This window comes from Callorhinchus milii, unplaced genomic scaffold (assembly GCF_018977255.1).
Source record: "Callorhinchus milii isolate IMCB2004 unplaced genomic scaffold, IMCB_Cmil_1.0 Scaffold3, whole genome shotgun sequence".
NCBI lineage: Eukaryota > Metazoa > Chordata > Chondrichthyes > Chimaeriformes > Callorhinchidae > Callorhinchus > Callorhinchus milii.
Window position 1 is genome coordinate 43,465,257 of NW_024704744.1, and position 17,692 is coordinate 43,482,948.

The following is a 17,692-nucleotide window of genomic DNA, read 5'->3' on the forward strand; positions in this document are numbered from 1 at the left end:
GTGTGGGCTGACAGCACAGTTCATTATTCCTTCAAAAAAAAAGGCCTTTCTTTCACTGTGATTAAGTGAGCGCAGAACATCTAGTGAATGTATAAGCCGCGTTTCCTTTATCTGAGGGCCAAGCTGCATAAACAAACGAGTTTTAACGGCTATGTAATAAAAAAGACGCCACTTCTGACAGCCTACTGTTTAAGTGGGATGTCAGCGTGGGCTGAGAGCGAGAGATTTATTGTTTTTTAAATTAAAGTAGAAACACAAAATCAAACCTTCATTCAAACGAGCTAGCTTTACAATAAACAAGCCCCAAGACAACCCGCAGACACGTGGCTTCAGAACCCCACCTACCCCTGTAACAGGATCACGTCTCTACTTCTCCGTGGCACAACCGTTCGTCCAACGGTCACTTCCATCTCACTGAAGAGAATTCCTGGTTTGTACAGCTGACAGAAGAACTCCGCCTACAAATGAAACCAACGCGGAAAATTGTCACTTCCCACCATTCAACACTTCAGCTCCATGTGCTGACAGAACAAAGTTCATCCAGATCAAGACAAGAGTAAATTCCCTCTGTGCTGCTCAATCTATTGCATTCCCAACCTCAGAACTTTTACACAAATCGCTCTCCAGAACCTCTCCCTAATGACCATCAGCCGTGTGTAGCCTTAACAGCAAGTGCGGTCAGAATATTCAATCAGGAGGGTGGGGGGGTATTTGCAAATGAGACAAATCTCATCCTCACCCAATGTGCGCATGTATTGTCTCTGAAAGTGATCGTGAAGAAGAGCCTTGGCTAATTTCTCTTCTGAACTCAGATGCACTGAAGCCAAGTTGTAGTTCCTCAACTGCTGCCATTGCTGAGATCGGCTAACTTAGCACATTCAAATCTGCAGCTTACCCATCTCTATGAGCTAACGCCAACCTCAGCAGATCACTGCAGCCTCAGCATCCCCGAGTTACACAGGAGCAGAAAACATTATCAGCCGAAATGTTCACTTCTGACTATGACTGAAATGCACACGTGTGCTTGTTGGGCGAGCAGAGATCAAGCTCAGCTGTGTTCCAACTCTGAAGGCTGAACAACCCATTAACATTGCCCATCCAATCTTGGGAAATAGCCAAATGGGTGAAGTAAGGTGGGTTTGCTGTGAAATTGTAGCCAGTACAAATCACCTGCAGATGGAACGGGGGGATACAGTGAGGGGAGAAACTGACATCAAATGCAGTTGGTCGACAGCACATATCAAACAGGATGCACCAGATTGAAGAAAGCAGGCAGGTACCTTTTCTTTGGAGATGTTCAGTTTGCTCCCAATGATCTCAGCCATTGTCTGCCTGCTTCCCAGTTTAGACATCATGGCCGTGAAACAATCAAGTGCCTGTAAAGTAAAAAGGTATATAGAAATGGCTTCACAACCAGGTTTCTAGCAGATAGCTCTGCTTTTCATTGGGCGTTACGTGTGGCTTGTGACCTTCCTGAAGGTTCTTTGACTGGTTAGAGGAACACATTAAGTGGTAAGTTCACATCAGGCGTTACCTTCAACAACACATTGTGATCAGCTGGTGCTTATTAAACAGTCACAAGAAATTGCATTCATCCTGATCAAGTTGAATGCAAACATGAGCATTATTCTGGATTTTGAGGAGACCAGCAGACATCAAGGGTGTATTGCTCACTAGCTCTAATGCTGGTAATCTTGTCATTAAACACTTAGAATGGGATTCTTCACCATAGGCACATAATGACTTCTGCTTGAAACTGATGCACAATAGATCCCTGCAAATCGCTTGATTTGCATTGATATCAGACAGTAAAATCATTGCCAAGCAGCCCCAATTCTCTTATTAATTTAAGATTACAATTTTCCAAAATAAATCCTGTATTATTACAAATTAGAAATATCAATAGTGTACACATTCAAGATGCACAAAAATATCTACTGCAATCCTTTGTGAGGTAAACATTTAGCAACATCATGTTATTTATCCCTTTATTATATGTTTAAAGTTGCAAAGGCTCATTCAGTCTCTGTACTTTAAAAAATTGAGCACATTAAATACTTCTTACCTCTTGGAAGACACTGAGTGCTGTAGAGGTGGATGTGCTGTCAAAATTGCAAGCTATCCGCTCACACCATTTTAATAAATCCCTAGATAAAAAGATCACAATTCAGCAGGAGTGCAGCCACTTGGTCACGTCCCAGATTTCACATCATATCTATATAGTCAGGATCACAATCAACCAACAACAGAAAATCTGAAGGTAGTAAATGGTCATGCTTTATATTGAACAGCTATTATCAATGCAAACATGAAGCCAAATTTAAGACCCATATGGAACAAATATTGCAAACCTTAAAGATAATCCTCTTCCCTCAAGCGATATGGCTGTTGCTTCTGTTGTTGATGCACATTCATTAAATGTGCTTTTGTTCTCAGAAATTCTGTTGTCTGGCTCTTGATGTTTATTGCCAGTAAGTTGGCAATAAATGTCCAAAAGAAGGTCTATTACAACGGCTAGACTTGGATATCTGTGTACCAACACCTGTAACAGGAGATTTAGGACAAAACTATTAATACAATACAAAATTACATTTGTATACCGCCTTTCACGTTGGAAAACATCTCAAGGCGCTGGACAGTCAGGGATTAACCACTATTAGTGGTGAGAGATGAGTGAATAAATAAAAAAAAATCCTTGCATTTGATATAGCGCTTTTCACGTCTTCTAGATGTCTCAAAGCGCTTCATAGAATATACTGTAAAGTGAATTGACTATATATTTTGTGGGCAAAACTCAGCAGCCAATTGCACGCAGCAGTGTCCCATAAACAGTCGTGGATTGAGTGATCAAATTATTCGTTTTTTTTTTCTTGAGAGATTATTATCAGACGTATGGAGTAAAGAAAATTCCACGGTTTCACCCTACTGAGAATCAAACTCAGGTCTCCCACTTGCGAGGCGAGTGCTCTACCCCCTGAGCTACAGGACTCCCTGTCTCAGCCAGGCAGTAATTGGGATGCAAGTTAACCTCAGCATCTCTGAGCTAGAGAGAGAAAGAAACACACAGAGCTCCTGATCATTACACAACGTTCTTAAAAGTAGGGGCAGCCGTAGAGATGGCGGAATTAATTACGATTTGCAAGAAATTTAGATCTCAGTGGAAGTGTTACAGTTCACTAGCTAATGAAAAAAGTCTTCACCCAAATATTCAGATGATCAGAGAATCTTACAGTATAGCAAGCAGACATTCAACCCATCATGCCTAAACTAGCTATCATAAATAGAATTCAAACTCACTTCTTTTAATTCTGTCCTGTTCATGTTGTCCAATTGTATTTTGGTCCAGAGCTTGTCCAGCAGAGTAGCGTGAGTGTTTTGCTGTCTGTACCAACCAGCGCTGCTGCTAAACAATCTTAAAGAGAGAAACAACCCAGAGACTTGTAGGTAGGGGAAGAGAAAACTATTGGTTTAGGCATCTGATACAGATTAATCAGAAATTAGTCTGAAGCAAACTAATTTGGCAGTAGGGAAGAGAAAACACTAATCTTTAGGCATATATCATCTTTGCCTTTGATTTAGAGTCTTTCACATCTCAAAACACTTCACAGGATTTACTGCAATGTAATAACTATGCATTTTGATGGCGAACACAACAAGTAATTTAATGTATGAAGGATACAGACAGAAATGTTGAAAGAGGATAAGATTGCAATAACAATAACAAATTACATTTGTATAGCGGCTTTAACGTTGGGAGGACATCCCAAGGTGCTGCATAGTCAGGGATTTGGACCCGAGCAGGGGATTAGTAGGGGTGGAGGCCAGGGAGGGTGGAGGTAGGAGGGTGGCCGAAGATGCGGTTGAAGAGGAACCTCGAGACGGATCTTGAAGGAGGCAAGAGAGATCAAAGCAAAGGGACTTTAGGATGGAGTTCCAAAAGTTGGGACAGAGAGGCTGAAGGCCCGATTACCAATGGTGAGGCGGGCTGAGCATGGGATGTGGAGCAGGCTCGGAGCCTGCTGAGCGGAGAGAGTGGACAGGTTGATATGGGGTCAGCAGGTCACAGAGATAGGAAGGAACAAGGCCGTGGAGAGCTTTGAAGGCGAGGATGGGGATTTTGAACTCTATCCTCTGGGGGATGGGAAAGCGGATTGCTTAACAAGAACTTGTATTTATATAGCACCCTTCACATAGGGTAGAGTCTTGCAGTGCTTAGTGGATACTGGGCTGAACCCATTATGTAAGGCAGGGCCGTATTATAGTCACGCAGGCCATTGCTGATACAAGGTATCAGAAGAGGATCTGACAGCATTATTTCTACTAAGAGAGAAATAATTAATTAAACTGGTTTCTAGGAGTCACAGTTGTGACACAGAAATTACAACCTGTACTTTATACATAGTCTTTCCTTCTTTGTTGTGATTATGGTTACAGTGAAGTAGCTCCCACTTTAAAATAAAAGGAGAAAATGGCCAAATGGAAAATATCTCCCTCAACATCTTCATGTGTATGTTTTTTTTATATAAGGTGGATAAATGGGGAAATTGGAAAGTGTTGGCAGGTTAATATCCCCATGAAATTTAAGTCTCAACATTTGCTTACGGTCACTGACCTTCGAGTTGCAAAAAACTGGAAGCCGGGTGCTGCCTTTACGCAATCGCCTCGGCCAGGAATCAGGAGTTCTCTGCTCTCCAAGAGAGGTATCAGCACCGATATCTATAAAAACATTTTGCAGAATAATTGAGCAGTCACAAAAATAGCTGCAAAAGAATTGGCATTGTAGGTCAAGATACAGGTGCAAAGGATGAAGAATAAACATATAACCAAACACTGCACCTTTTTAATTTATTATTATAATTTATATAGTGTCTTTCACATCACGTCTTAGTCAGAGATATTAGTCTTCTGTGCCCTGCTTGTCCTACAGATCAATCAATGCTGCTGCCATGGAAATCTTGAATTTAAACTTTGTTAGGGAGCTGTGGAGATAATAATAATAATAATCCTTGCATTTGATATTTTCAGACATAGTAGCTCTCTCCTTTCCACAGCTTCCTAGGGCAGGGCACAGAAGACTAATATCACATCATCATGCATCAAACAATCTCTTTCATCAACCACTTTGAGACATCCTCCTGATGTGAAAGACACTATATAAATTATAATAATTTTTGCATCAGATATAGCGCCTTATCATGTCAGAAGGATGTTTCAAAGCGCTTCACAGTACTTATTATGAAGTGAAGTGACTGTGTAGTGACGTAAACAGGGAGATGGGTCATCGGTTTAATGTCTCATCCGAAGGACAACACCTCCAACAATGCAATACATCCCCAGCACTGCAATGAAGTGTCAGCTTAGACCATGTGAATTAAAAGTCATTTTTGTTTGCAGAATGTTTGAAGAGGAGATACATACTACATCTAAGGGTGCGTAGTCAATGTCCTCCAGGAGGATCCAGTGTCCATTGGTCACTGCTTGAGTCAATGATCCAGGCTGCCACACAAACTCTCCTGGAACATCTGCACAGCGATACATTCCCAGCAACATCTAATACAAATCAAGTTTCAGAACACATATAGTTAAGATTATAAAAAAAATTGTTACAACACACAATTCTCCCTCTCCCCAAATTTACTGTTCACTAAATCTTAAAAACAAATCCCCCATCTCTCCCCATTAAGAAAATCAGAACTACTCTGAAGCAGATCTAGAGCAAAACAGAGACACGTTGCTTGATTCTATAAATTAATAATAATCCTTGCTTTTGATATAGCACCACTGATGTCGAGAGGACGTCTCTCAATGCTTCACCGCACATTACTGCAAAGTATAGCGACTGCAGGTTATCACGGCATCCCATTTCTACACAGCAAAGTTCCACAAACAGCCATGAAATGAATGACCAATTTTGTATGGGGGATTTTTGGCCAGAACACAGGGTGAAACTCCCTTAATAAATAACGCTTGAATTTGATATAGCGCCTTTCATATCGGGAGGACGTCCCAAAGCTCTTCGCAGGATGTACTGTGAAGTGGAGTGAATGTCAGTTTGTCGACGAACATGGCAGCAATGTCCTACAATCTGCCATGAAACAAATGACTAATTTTACTTGGGGGATTCTTGGCTAGGACACTGTGAGAAACTCCTTTCTCTTTTTGAATAGTGCCGTGGGATCTTTAACATCCATCTGAATAGGCAGACAGCAGCTCGGTTTGACAAATCATCTGAAAGATGGCGCTTTTGACAATGCAACATATCCTTGCACTGGAGTGACAACCAGATCATGGGAATTCAAGTTCCTGTTTCGGGCTTGTACCTGCAACCTTTTGATTCAGAGGCAAAGTGCTACCAACAGAGCCAGTTTGTCACTCACATATTGAGGGCAAGCTGACACACAATGTAGGAAGCATGCAGAGTTGCAGTCATGCTGTGCTAGTTTCAGGCAAGACAGTGCGTAACAATTAGAAAGGAACAGGGAAAACATAAGAAATCTTCCAGCCAAATATCTAAATCATCTAGTCAGTGACAGACTCAGATTTAACCAGAAATAAATCCTTCTTGTAAATATTCCTGTCACAAAGAAGCAAAAAGGCCGAAGCATTAAAGTTAGGGAACACATCATCTCTGTCAAGTTATTTTCCAATCATCCATGTAAATCTATTTAAAAATAACTTTTCTCCTGTACCTTGCTGTCGGTCTGGTCTCCAAGTTGCACTTTGAGAAAGTGAGGTGGTTTCTGTCGTCCTGTCAAACCTGCTAAATAACCTATGAGGGCAGTTTTACCGCAGCCAATTGGTCCCTCCAATAGCACAGCATTCTGAGAAGCCACTGCCATCGCCAGGCTCCGCAGATAGTTGCAGGTTGAAGCCACTAACACAGGAGAGTTAATGTTACTCTGAGGGAGAGAAACATGTTGTACCATTAAAACAACATTTCAAAATATTAAAATACATAAATCAATTTAAATGCATAAAGGACGTAGAAGCAACTGGGTGGGTATAGGTAAGTGGAATAGGAGTGGAAGATTGCATGGTGTATAAACACCAGCAAGGACTAGATGCATAACGTGGCCTATTTATTTACTGTACCAATCTGTGTAATTTGTTTGCTGTAGTTCAGTGCAGTTTCCAGATACACTGTACTTGGAAGTGATGGGTCCACAGAAGGTTATAAAAAGATACCCAGGGATAATCTACTCCACTGGGTTGAATAATTGTACAATTCAAGTCAAAAGCCCAAGCCCAGAGAGGTTAAACAGTAACTGCATTCTTTCAACTGTCATAGAGGCAAAGTGGTTTTGTAAGTAATTCCTCAGTTGTCAACACTAATAGAGGAATTTAACGGTATCACCTTAATCCCTCTCCAAAATCAGCCAGTAAAGTTTAATTTAACAGCAGCAATAAGTATAACATCTGAAGAAAAGGTTGTTCTCAAGCATTGCCCAAATTACACCCCTATTTTGGTTATCTTAATTTCTATTGCATTTGATTTTTAATGCTGAACAGCTAACCACACTATGTCCTTAAAAAGAAACAGCTGAAGTTCATCAATACCATTCAAATGCAATTGTTTTTATGAAAACCAACTCAAGAACTGAAGGCTCAGCTTCACAAAACACATCCAAAAAAGATAATTATTTGAAGTGTAAATTTTCAATTTTTGCCCGATTTTCTCCCTGCCCTGCTGGGTTAGCACATCGTTCCACAGGACCTTACCCAAGTGGCTATTTTCACACTCGTGTCAAAACAGCTATTCGACTATTGTGGTAATTACTAGATGTAGTTCGAGTTACTGCTGAACAAATTAACTGTCCCCGTCCCCTCACTCAGCCAAAAGCAGAAGTCACTAACAGCAATCAGAAGGAATCCTAATTGCAGTTTGCTCTCCTTAGCCCAGGGGTGATGAAGTCAATTGCGGGGCCATGGCAGAAAATATCTAACCTGGTCTTGCGGGACATGTTGTTTCTTTGGTAACACAACTCCACATACAGCGATGACACTCTCAGACAGATCATCAGATACTATTTGCCCTTGTGTGTACTGTAACCGTTTCTCTTCCTGCCAGAAAGCTGTCTCGGGGTTTGCCAGCATCAGAGCCCTCTCCACATTCTGCAGCAGATCCTCTTCCAACAACCTGAGAGGCAGGAATATTAGACATTTTCCAAACGGGGGAACATGGCAACGCAACAATTTTGCACCTACATATACGTACAAAAGCGAAAAGCAGACATGTGAACAATGCTTCTTTTCACTCCTCCATAAGTGCAAAGATCATAAAGAATACATGCCTGATGAAGCTAGGGAGATGCACAATGTTCCAAGATGACTTATCATGGAGACGTGGAGCTATCAATATGACATCAAATTGTGAGCAAAGACTGAGTTAGACAAGTACTGTAAAATTTAAACTTTCACAAATACCAATGTAAGCAGAGCAGCTGTTAGAATGCCCCTCCACTCCTTCATCCCAGGTTCACTTACAGCGCAGTACACCAGTGGCTTCCCAAGTTATCCACACACTAATAAATTACCAATTTCTGAGTTGTTAAGTCAGCAAATAACCTTACTTCATTCAAAAAGTGAGTGACATTACTGGTAGTTCCTGCACAACAAGGTATGTCAGTGACAACCTGGAAATTGGTCATTTTTTTGCACTTTGTTTATAACCAGACACCAAGACATGGAAAGGTTAAAAACTTTCACTTGTTGAGATGACAAGGCCATATTTACAGAAGACCAGCCATGGTAACTTCCCCTCTTTCAAGTTACGTCTCAACAGGTACTTCTTTGACCGCACTTCTGGCTGCCTTTCTCCTCCCCACCCACCTCAGCTCCTACCTCCAGCTTGTGTGCCTATCCTGAAGTGTCAAGGGCATCGCCCTCCTGATGTGAAAGGCATTAAATCAATGTAAATTGTATAAGTGTTTAATTGTTTCCAACTTGCTGGTAGGGCTTCTGCATTGCAATCAAAAGTGACTGCTGATCCTCCAAGAGCTCCACGTCACATTGAGAGAAAGTTTTTTGTCAATTACGTGTTTAATCATAGAATATTTGCACATTTCAAAACACAAACAGCTCACAACATGGTCATTTTACAATAGTAGAGAACAAATTGTTTAAATTGCGCAAACTTACTTGAGTCTGAAATTGATCAATTCTTCCGTGGTAAGAATCTTCTTGTAAAAATGGTTCTTCTGCTCATCACTCATAATCGTTACTATTGCAAGACAATTAGCAGTGTACCTAAACATGCCCAAACACACAGCAATTACTGTAATATCCATACCTGCTACAATGAAGGTTTCGTATTGAGTTTTGGCCATTGATAGAAAGCACATTCACCCAATTTGTTCCAACAAATATATTGCAAGATGTATGGGGTTGACCCCAAGGCATCAGTAATCAACACACAAGGTCAAATGACTGACCATAGGATCCTACAGCACAGAAGGCCATTGGTGCATCATGTCTGCACTGGCTCTTTAAAAAGCAATTGTTTCAGGCCCAGTTACCTACCTTTTCTCCTTCCCCCTGTAGTTTACTCATTTTTAGGTGTTTATCTTGTTTTCTTTTGAAAGCTTAAGGTCAGCCCCATAATTCCTACAATATATTTTGACATCTATTGTAACAACCTGAATACTTTGCAAGTTGCATTTCAAAACTAAGTTTATGTTGCACAAGCACAGTCAATTCTATGAATGATACAGAAGATCTGCTAGCTTCCTTGTGAAAAATTGAGTGTTTGTGACTGATGGCCATTGAGTAACACTGCCTATAATAATAATAATCTTTGTATTTGACATAGCGCCTTATCACATCTTTGAGACGTCTCAAAGTGCTTCACAGAATATACTGTAAAGTGGATCAACTGTGTATTTTGTCAGTGAAACACGGCAGCCAATTACCACAGCACTGTCATACAAACAGTTATGGATTAATTGTCTAAATTATTATGATTATTTTATTTTTGAAGGGATTATTACCCCAGAAAAGCGATCCACCAATCGAATAACAACCAGGTATGCTTATACTTCTTACTTTCTCCCCTAATACAGAAGTTTTTTTTAAAAAAAACATCAATCTTTGTGCGCCTCATGTCTTTTTCTTATGAAGTTTCTTCAGTCTCCTTCACGCTACTATACCACCCAAAGTGGTTGTCTCCATTATAGGAAGGATGTTAAGGCATTGGAAAGGGTGCAGAGGAGATTTACGAGGATGGTACCAGGAATGAGGGACCTTGATTATGAGGAAAGGCTGGAGAGGCTGGGATTATTCTCATTGGAGCAGAGAAGGTTACGAGAAGACCTAATAGAGGTCTTCAAAATCATGAGGGGATTTGATAGGTTAGAAAAGGAAAAACTGTTTCCACTGGTGGGTGTGTCGGTGACTCGAGGTCACAGATTCAAAATAGTCTCCAGAGGGGAGGTGAGAAGAAATTTTTTCACACAGCGAGTTGTTCGAATCTGGAACGCATTGCCTGAAAAGGTGGTCGAGGCCTATTTGATAATAACTTTTAAAAACGCAGTGGACGGGTATTTGAGGGGACGGGTTTGCAGGGTTATGGGGAAAAGGCTGGGGAGTGGGATTGACATAATTGCTCTAATCAAAGAGCCGGCACAAACTCGATGGGCCGAATGGCCTCTTTTTGTGCTGTACGATTCTGATTATCTAACCCAAGAGGCTATTCATTATTGATGTATGAGCATTGATTCCAATTATAATAATCCTTGCATTTGATAGAGCCTTATCCCATTGTCAAGATGTCTCAAAGCGCTTCATAGCATATACTGTAGGTTTGGCTGTGTGGTTTGTGGGCTGTTTGTGGGCAGGTGCACTGCAAGAGGCAGGCAGTTACATCCTGCCCCTATATTACCAACAGCTTGTACCTCCACTGGTGAGCGATCGGAAATGGAAACCATGCTTTGGTCCCCCACCCCCCACCTTCCAATCCACACTCTGATGTTACAATGCATCAGATAGACTCAAGTTGTTGATTCTAGTTCTTTGCTCAGTGAGTGCACAATCTCAATACAAGCGGGGCTGAGTGGAATCTAAAAGATTCCCACTTGCAAGAGGCAAATATCAACAAACTAGTTTTATTCTGAGCTCCTCTCAAGAATCTGTTGTAGATTGGCATTAGTACAACATGTGGTGTGTTTGGGGTAAAGTACAGAGAGGACTGGGAGGAGGAGAAAATATTAACCACAAAAAACTACTATTAATAAAGAAAAATGGAAGGTTTTTTTCTGCTCAAATAGGTTTAAAAAGAAAAACACAAAAGGGTACATTGATTTTCTTTTTTAAAAACAATAAACCACTATATTAGGGGAGGAGTAAGACATATCTAGAAATGGAGTGAACTACAGTGATATGGGGAAAAGGCAGGTAAATGGGACTGATAGTTCTTCAAAAGAGTCAATGCAGACATGACGCCCTCCTGTGCTGTATTTTCTGTGTTTCTATGAATAAATAGATCAGGGCAGAGTTACTCAATAGCCTCTGGGAGCCTCTGGTCATAGCAATCTTACTTTTGCATAAACAAACTTGCAGATCAACTTCATTGTTCACCTACAAGATACAGTCGCTACCATTCATAATAAGCCATACATTTGGTATAACGCCTTTCACATCAGGAAAATGTCCCAAAGTACTTCACTGAATGTACCGTAAAACGCTTTGAGACATCCTCCCAACGTGAAAGGCACAATATCAAGTGTAAGGATTAGCATTGTTATTGTAAACCTTTGGGAGAACCTTTACTAGAATCCAAACTACAGCAGGTTGAAGTATGGGAGTTTCCACTTACCATCGAACCATCGTGTCATGACTCCTCAACAAGGGAATGCAGGCACTCCAGTCCCACAGCTCACTGAATGTCGTCCTGTTTTCTTTCAGTAGTCGACATGCTGCCCCCATGAGATCTCGGAGCTTCATACGTCTCCGACCATATCGGACCACATTGGAATCCGAGCTCTCCAAAAACAGCCTCTGAAACACTGGTGGGGAATCTTTAAAGTACCTCAGAGCAAACCTTTGAAAGCCGAAGATCATAACAGTTACAAATGGAAAAATAGATTTTTTGGGGGAGGGGAAGATAAAAGAGAAAATTAGATGTTTACTGATCAACCAAAACTTAATTAAGTAGAGGCTATTTTGCTATTTTAACTCCACAACTTCCCACGTGTATATTTGGCCTCTATTATTTCTTGCCCAACACCTAAAACCGAAGAAATACAAACCTGAGAGCACAATACAGGGCAATGCCATTATATTGCGATTTATTTTTTTAGCATGCTCATTAGCTTGCCATAAACTTAAGCCCCATGTTACAATGAGCACGCTAAAAAAAAAATGACCTTCAGCCAGTGCTTCCAGGTTGCTTCCTTTATAAAGTGACATCAATGACATTTCTTGTGCATGAAGCCGGCCAGTCAGCGCAAGAAGCCACAAACTTCTAGTCTTGTATCGGCTCACGGCTCCAGAAATACAAGCCAGGACTCCAAGAGTCATGGGCCGTCCTCCCGATTTATTTAAGACACTATATAAATGTAAATTTGCATTGTACAGTGAAGTCTCGGAGAATTGAATATCAGATAATTGAATCGTTTTATTTATTGTATAACATTTAGAAATCCCAAACCGTTTGCACACCTAATCTAAGAATATAGATCAGTTAATTGAATCCTAGATATACAAATAATTTGGTTTATTGAATAATTTTCCCTGTGATCATTCATATAAAAAACTAATCTGAGTCTGGATAAATGCATAGTCCCAAATCACTTCCTTCTACAGCACAGCGCGAATGTTGCTGGCATCCTCTCCTCCTTCCCGCCTCCCGCCCCAGAGAGATTGCTGGCGATCGGTTGGTTGGCCATGTGTGAGTGAGTACGTTCTGAATGGTCACATGGCTCAAGCTCCGGGAGATGATTCTCCTCTTTTGTTTAGTCCAGTTATGTGAACAGTTTGGTTTATTGAATACTTTTCGCTGTCAAATTGAGTGGAACTAATAGAATTTCATGTAAATACAGGACTTACGGAATGACATCAGGACTGATATCAACAAGCCTGCTCATTGCCACGCAGAGCCTCTCGTGTGCATCGTGGTTGAACTGTCCATCGCCTTTAGCTGCCTGAGCATTGCGTTCAAGCAGATCCAACAGTATAGGACGCAGGTGGCGCCCAATCAGCAGTGTGCACTCTTTATCCAACAGCAACTGAGCTAAAACATTAAGGATGCACTGGCGATCCTGCCGGGTCCAGATCTAGACAGACATTGCAGAGAGAAAGAGGGAAATTAAAGACAGTACTATGAACAGATTTTAAAATAGTAATACCAAAGCCATTTTTATATTTTCCAATGGATGGAGGATATCCATAGTAATACTTTACAAGAATAACAATTAAGCGAATCGACTCAATGGGATTAGTAATTGTCTGGCCCTCAAATAAACCCAACACCCCATGGTTTGTGTTCCTCATGGCTCTGTCCTTGATCTCCTCCTCTTCCAACATGTACATACATGCTCCCTCTTGGTAACATCATCCGCAGATATGGCGTTAACTTCAACATGTATGTGGATGACATCTAACTCTATATCTCTGCCTCCAGCCTCGACTGCAGAATGTCTGTCAAACATCAAGTCTAACTTTCTACAGTTGAACATCAACAAGACCGAGGCTCACTTTATTGGTTCCCGTCAGCACCTCCACACCTCACCCACTGGCAGCATCACCACTCCACCTCACTGAGCCAGGAACCTAGGTGTCTTGTTTGACCCTCAACTATCCTTTGTACCTCACATCCATGCCACGACCTGCTCTGCCTTCCCCCCTGCAACATCGCCCGACTCCGACACTCACTGCCTCCCATCAAGCTGCCGAAAGCCTCATCCATGCATTCATCACATCTAGGCTCGACTACGCCAACTCCCTGCTTGTCAGCTTTCCCAACTCTTCCCACCAAACGCTGCAGATCATCCAGAACTCTGCAGCTTGTGTCCTCTCCCGCACCAGGCGAGAGACCCTCCTCTTCGACCGCGCCTTTGGCTACCCTCTTATCCCTACCCTCCATGGCCTCCAACCCCCTGAACCCAACCCCCTGCTCAGATCCAAATCCCTAAATGTCCAGCGCCTTGGATATCATCCGTACTGAAAGGTGCGATACAAATGTAATTTGTTGTTGTTGTTTAAGGAACGTCTCATACAGTAAAAAACATTCTCTTAAAGGGTTAAGATTTCACCATTTTGTACTTCAGTTATGTAGCCACATCTCTGGACGAAATTATTGCAGAAATCTGATGATAGCTTTTACTCCATAACAATCCAATTTGGTCCTTACAACATTCTCTTGCTTTTTAAAACTTGGATAATTCAACTTGAAATGTTCCCTTCTCTGGTGGGGAAGCATTTGCTTTTCTCACTCCCCGCTAACAACAGCTGATATCAGGGACTTGTTGGTTTGAGGAAATAAACATAAACAAACCTACAATCTCTTCCTATTACAAACTCCAACATACTGAACTTCAAGTTATATGATTTTGTACCAACATCTCCACAGCTTAAAAAGTACTTCATTATTATTATTCAGTCCCTTGTGGAATAAACTCTATTATAAATGTTTCTCTGTAATTCATCATCCCCAATTAACCCATTATTTTCAACATCAGATCAGAGGGTTTCAGTTACATCTTCACAAAATCTACAGCCTTGGATTTCAAGATCTGGGCCCATTGGAGTTGAAATGAGTTCAAAGAAAATTTAGGAGGTTTGGATGAAGAAGGCCGTTAGGCCAATTAGACCCTAGCTTTCCAGAATATCCACCCTATCATTTTACCATTACAGTATCAAGCAATGCTTAGAAAACTTCCAATGTCTTAGACTCAACTATCCTTCCTAGTAAATCATTCCAGCTATTCACCAAACTATGCAAAGGAATACCATACTTTTTAATATGCCTAATATTCTAAACTTTCCCTGAAGCAATCCACACCTCCACCCTCTTGTCCTGGTGCCTGGGTGTAAAGTTCAAGTTTACTTTTTCTTTCCCATTTAGCATTTAAATTTAATTTAAATCGCGACCACATCACTCCCACCCTCGCTCGCCTCCACTGGCTTCCCATCCCCCAGAGGATCAAATTCAAGATCCTCATCCTCACCTACAAGGCCATTCACGGCCTTGCTCCCTCCTACCTCTCCAACCTACTATCCCCCTACCTACCTGCCTGTACCCTCCGTTCCTCCGGCTCCGGTCTGCTCCACATCCCCCACCCCAACCGCCCTACCATCGGTGGTCGGGCCTTCAGCCTCTCAGCCCCTAAGCTCTGGAACTCTATCCCCCAGTGCCTCCGCCGCCTCCTCCCTTTCCTCCTTCAAGGCCGGTCTCAAGACCTTTCGCTTTGACCGTGCCTTCAGCTCCCCCCTCGACTCTCTACCTCCTCCTCGCTCCCTCCCCTCACCCTGACCATTTCCCCCCTGCTCGGGTCCCGACCCAACTGTCCAGCGCCTTGGGACGTCCTCCAGACGTGAAAGGCGCTTTATAAATGGAATCTTGTTGTTGTTGTTGTTAATAAACCTCTAGAAGGTACGTGCAGATATGTTTTTCAAGCCAAAGGGACCTTTAGCTTATAATAATAATATTCCTTGCATTTGAGATAGCGCTTTTCACATCAGGAGGACGTCCCAAAGCGCTTCACAGAACACACTGTAAAGTGAATTGACTGTATATTTGTGGGCGAACGCGGCAGCCAATTGCACATAGCAATGTCCCACAAACAGTCGTAGATTGAAAATGACCAATTTATTATTTTTGGGGGTTTTGGAGGGATTATTATTAGGCTCTGTGTGGAGTAAGGAAACTTGCCCAAGGTTTCGCCCTGACCTGCCTTATCTATTCATTCCTCATAGTTCATTTCTTGAGAGGATAAAAAGTGAAATGTTATTCCTGCTGCTTGGTGAATTGATAACAAAGGGAACACAGACTTGTATCGGCACTGGAAGTATCAAAAGAAAGTTGGATTAAACATTTCTATCGGGTGGGGGGTTAAGCAGGGGCTTCTTGGACTTTTGACCTGGCTACAGGGTGACGTGTTTAGTAACGAAATGTCAGTATTCAGACAATCCATTCTGATCTCAACAGCAACTTGCATTCATAGAGCGCCATTCACGAAGGGTGGTGTCTCGGTGCGGTAAACAGTGCGGAGCTTGATGCTGAGCTGGGGAAGTGCCCATTGGCACAGACGTCCGGTTTAAACCATATTATGATAATAATAACCCTTGCATCTGATGTGGCACCTTGCGCAAAATACTCCGCAGGATATATTCCAAAGTGTAATACATGCAGATTTTGTAAGCGAACGTGGCAGGCGATTTAAACACCGCAAAGTCCCCCCCAAAGACCGTGAATAATCAATGAAGAAGCAGAAAGCCCAACTCTTTCAATGTAGCACTTGATCCACACCCGGTCGGGAGCAATGGTGGGGGGAGGGGGGGGTTACAGTGCACACGGCGAGAGTCGCACACACTGCTCCTTCCCTTCCACATCGGCGGTTCGAGACAGAAATTTCCGAATATTTTTATTTATGTGTATATATATTCAGGACAAAAAAAAAGTTATACCTCTTTCTCTCTCTCTCTCTCTGTCTCTGTCTGTGAATAACGTGCGCTTTGCTGTTTCGTGTCACAACAAACAGCGAGAAAGAAGTTGTCAGAAAGTGAATGCGGGTGAAGCCTCTCTGTGTGAGTGTGAGAGCGAGTGACTCTCGGTGCGGGTGCGGTGCGGGGGCGGTGCGGGTGCGGTGCGGGTGCGGGTGCGGTGCGGGTGCGGTGCGGGGGCGGGGCGGTGCGGGTGCGGTGCGGGGGCGGTGCGGGTGCGGTGCGGGTGCGGGGGCTCTGCTCTGCGGCACTCACTCACTCACCTGTTTGGCCAAGTACTTGTTTAAGTCGCTGCGGCTTTTCTCGTTCAGTTTGGCGATGAGAGGCAGAGACGACAGGTTGAAGCCCGGGCGGTCCATGGCGCTGCCTCCGGGCCGCGGCCGCGAGAGATAGAGAGAGAGATATATATATATAAAAACACCACCACAAACAACAACAACAACAAGAGGAGGAGGAGGAGGGCGCAGGGCCCCGCCGGAGGCAGTCAGGACAGGGAAGTTATGGAGGAGCCAAGAGCAGCAGCAGCAGCATGTCACAGTTTGAGCTGCGGCGCCTCCACACGTGGGAGACAGTGCAGAGCTCTTCCGGGGCAAACTCCCCCCCACCCCCAACACCCCCCCCCAGTAAAGCTACACCATCTCCTGCAACCTGTCACTCACCCCTTCCACTGCCCCCCCCCCCCCCCTCCACTGCTCCCACCACCAACCAACCAACCGACCAACAAGACGTTAATAATAATAATCCTTTTGCATTTGATACAGAGCCTTTTACCAATTGTTGAGGCATCTCAAACAGCTTCGCGGAATACTATCGCGAAGTGTGAGTTGGCCGTGTGTTTTGGGGGCGGATTGCTTTTGCATTCCAGCTCGGTTTCAGGCTCTGCTACCGTTTAAGCGTTCCCGGGGCGCTTTCTCGACCTGTGCGGCGTCGCCCCCCCAACATTTGGACAGAGAGAGAGAGAGTTCTCAGAGTAGGATTCTGTAGCCCATGTGGCCAAGTTGGTTGTGTGTTTGTTCCTCTATGTGAAAAAACATGC

The 17,692-nt window shown here is 42.9% G+C and overlaps 1 protein-coding gene across 1 annotated transcript in view; it reads right to left on the minus strand.

Annotated features, from left to right (window-relative positions):
* Window positions 1-17,037, minus strand: part of mdn1 (midasin AAA ATPase 1) — a 107,452-nt gene extending 90,415 nt beyond the window's left edge. Inside the window, exons 1-13 of the mRNA XM_007903533.2 lie at window positions 16,920-17,037; window positions 13,042-13,268; window positions 11,810-12,034; window positions 9,139-9,246; window positions 7,945-8,137; window positions 6,690-6,899; window positions 5,419-5,550; window positions 4,613-4,716; window positions 3,298-3,412; window positions 2,352-2,542; window positions 2,066-2,147; window positions 1,281-1,376; window positions 346-458 (exon numbers count right to left, since the gene is read on the minus strand). Of these exons, the coding sequence (XP_007901724.2) occupies window positions 346-458; window positions 1,281-1,376; window positions 2,066-2,147; window positions 2,352-2,542; window positions 3,298-3,412; window positions 4,613-4,716; window positions 5,419-5,550; window positions 6,690-6,899; window positions 7,945-8,137; window positions 9,139-9,246; window positions 11,810-12,034; window positions 13,042-13,268; window positions 16,920-17,015 (1,892 nt within the window). The 5' untranslated portion in view covers window positions 17,016-17,037. The remainder of the gene's footprint in view (window positions 1-345; window positions 459-1,280; window positions 1,377-2,065; window positions 2,148-2,351; window positions 2,543-3,297; window positions 3,413-4,612; window positions 4,717-5,418; window positions 5,551-6,689; window positions 6,900-7,944; window positions 8,138-9,138; window positions 9,247-11,809; window positions 12,035-13,041; window positions 13,269-16,919) is intronic.
* Between the last annotated feature and the right edge of the window lie 655 nt (window positions 17,038-17,692).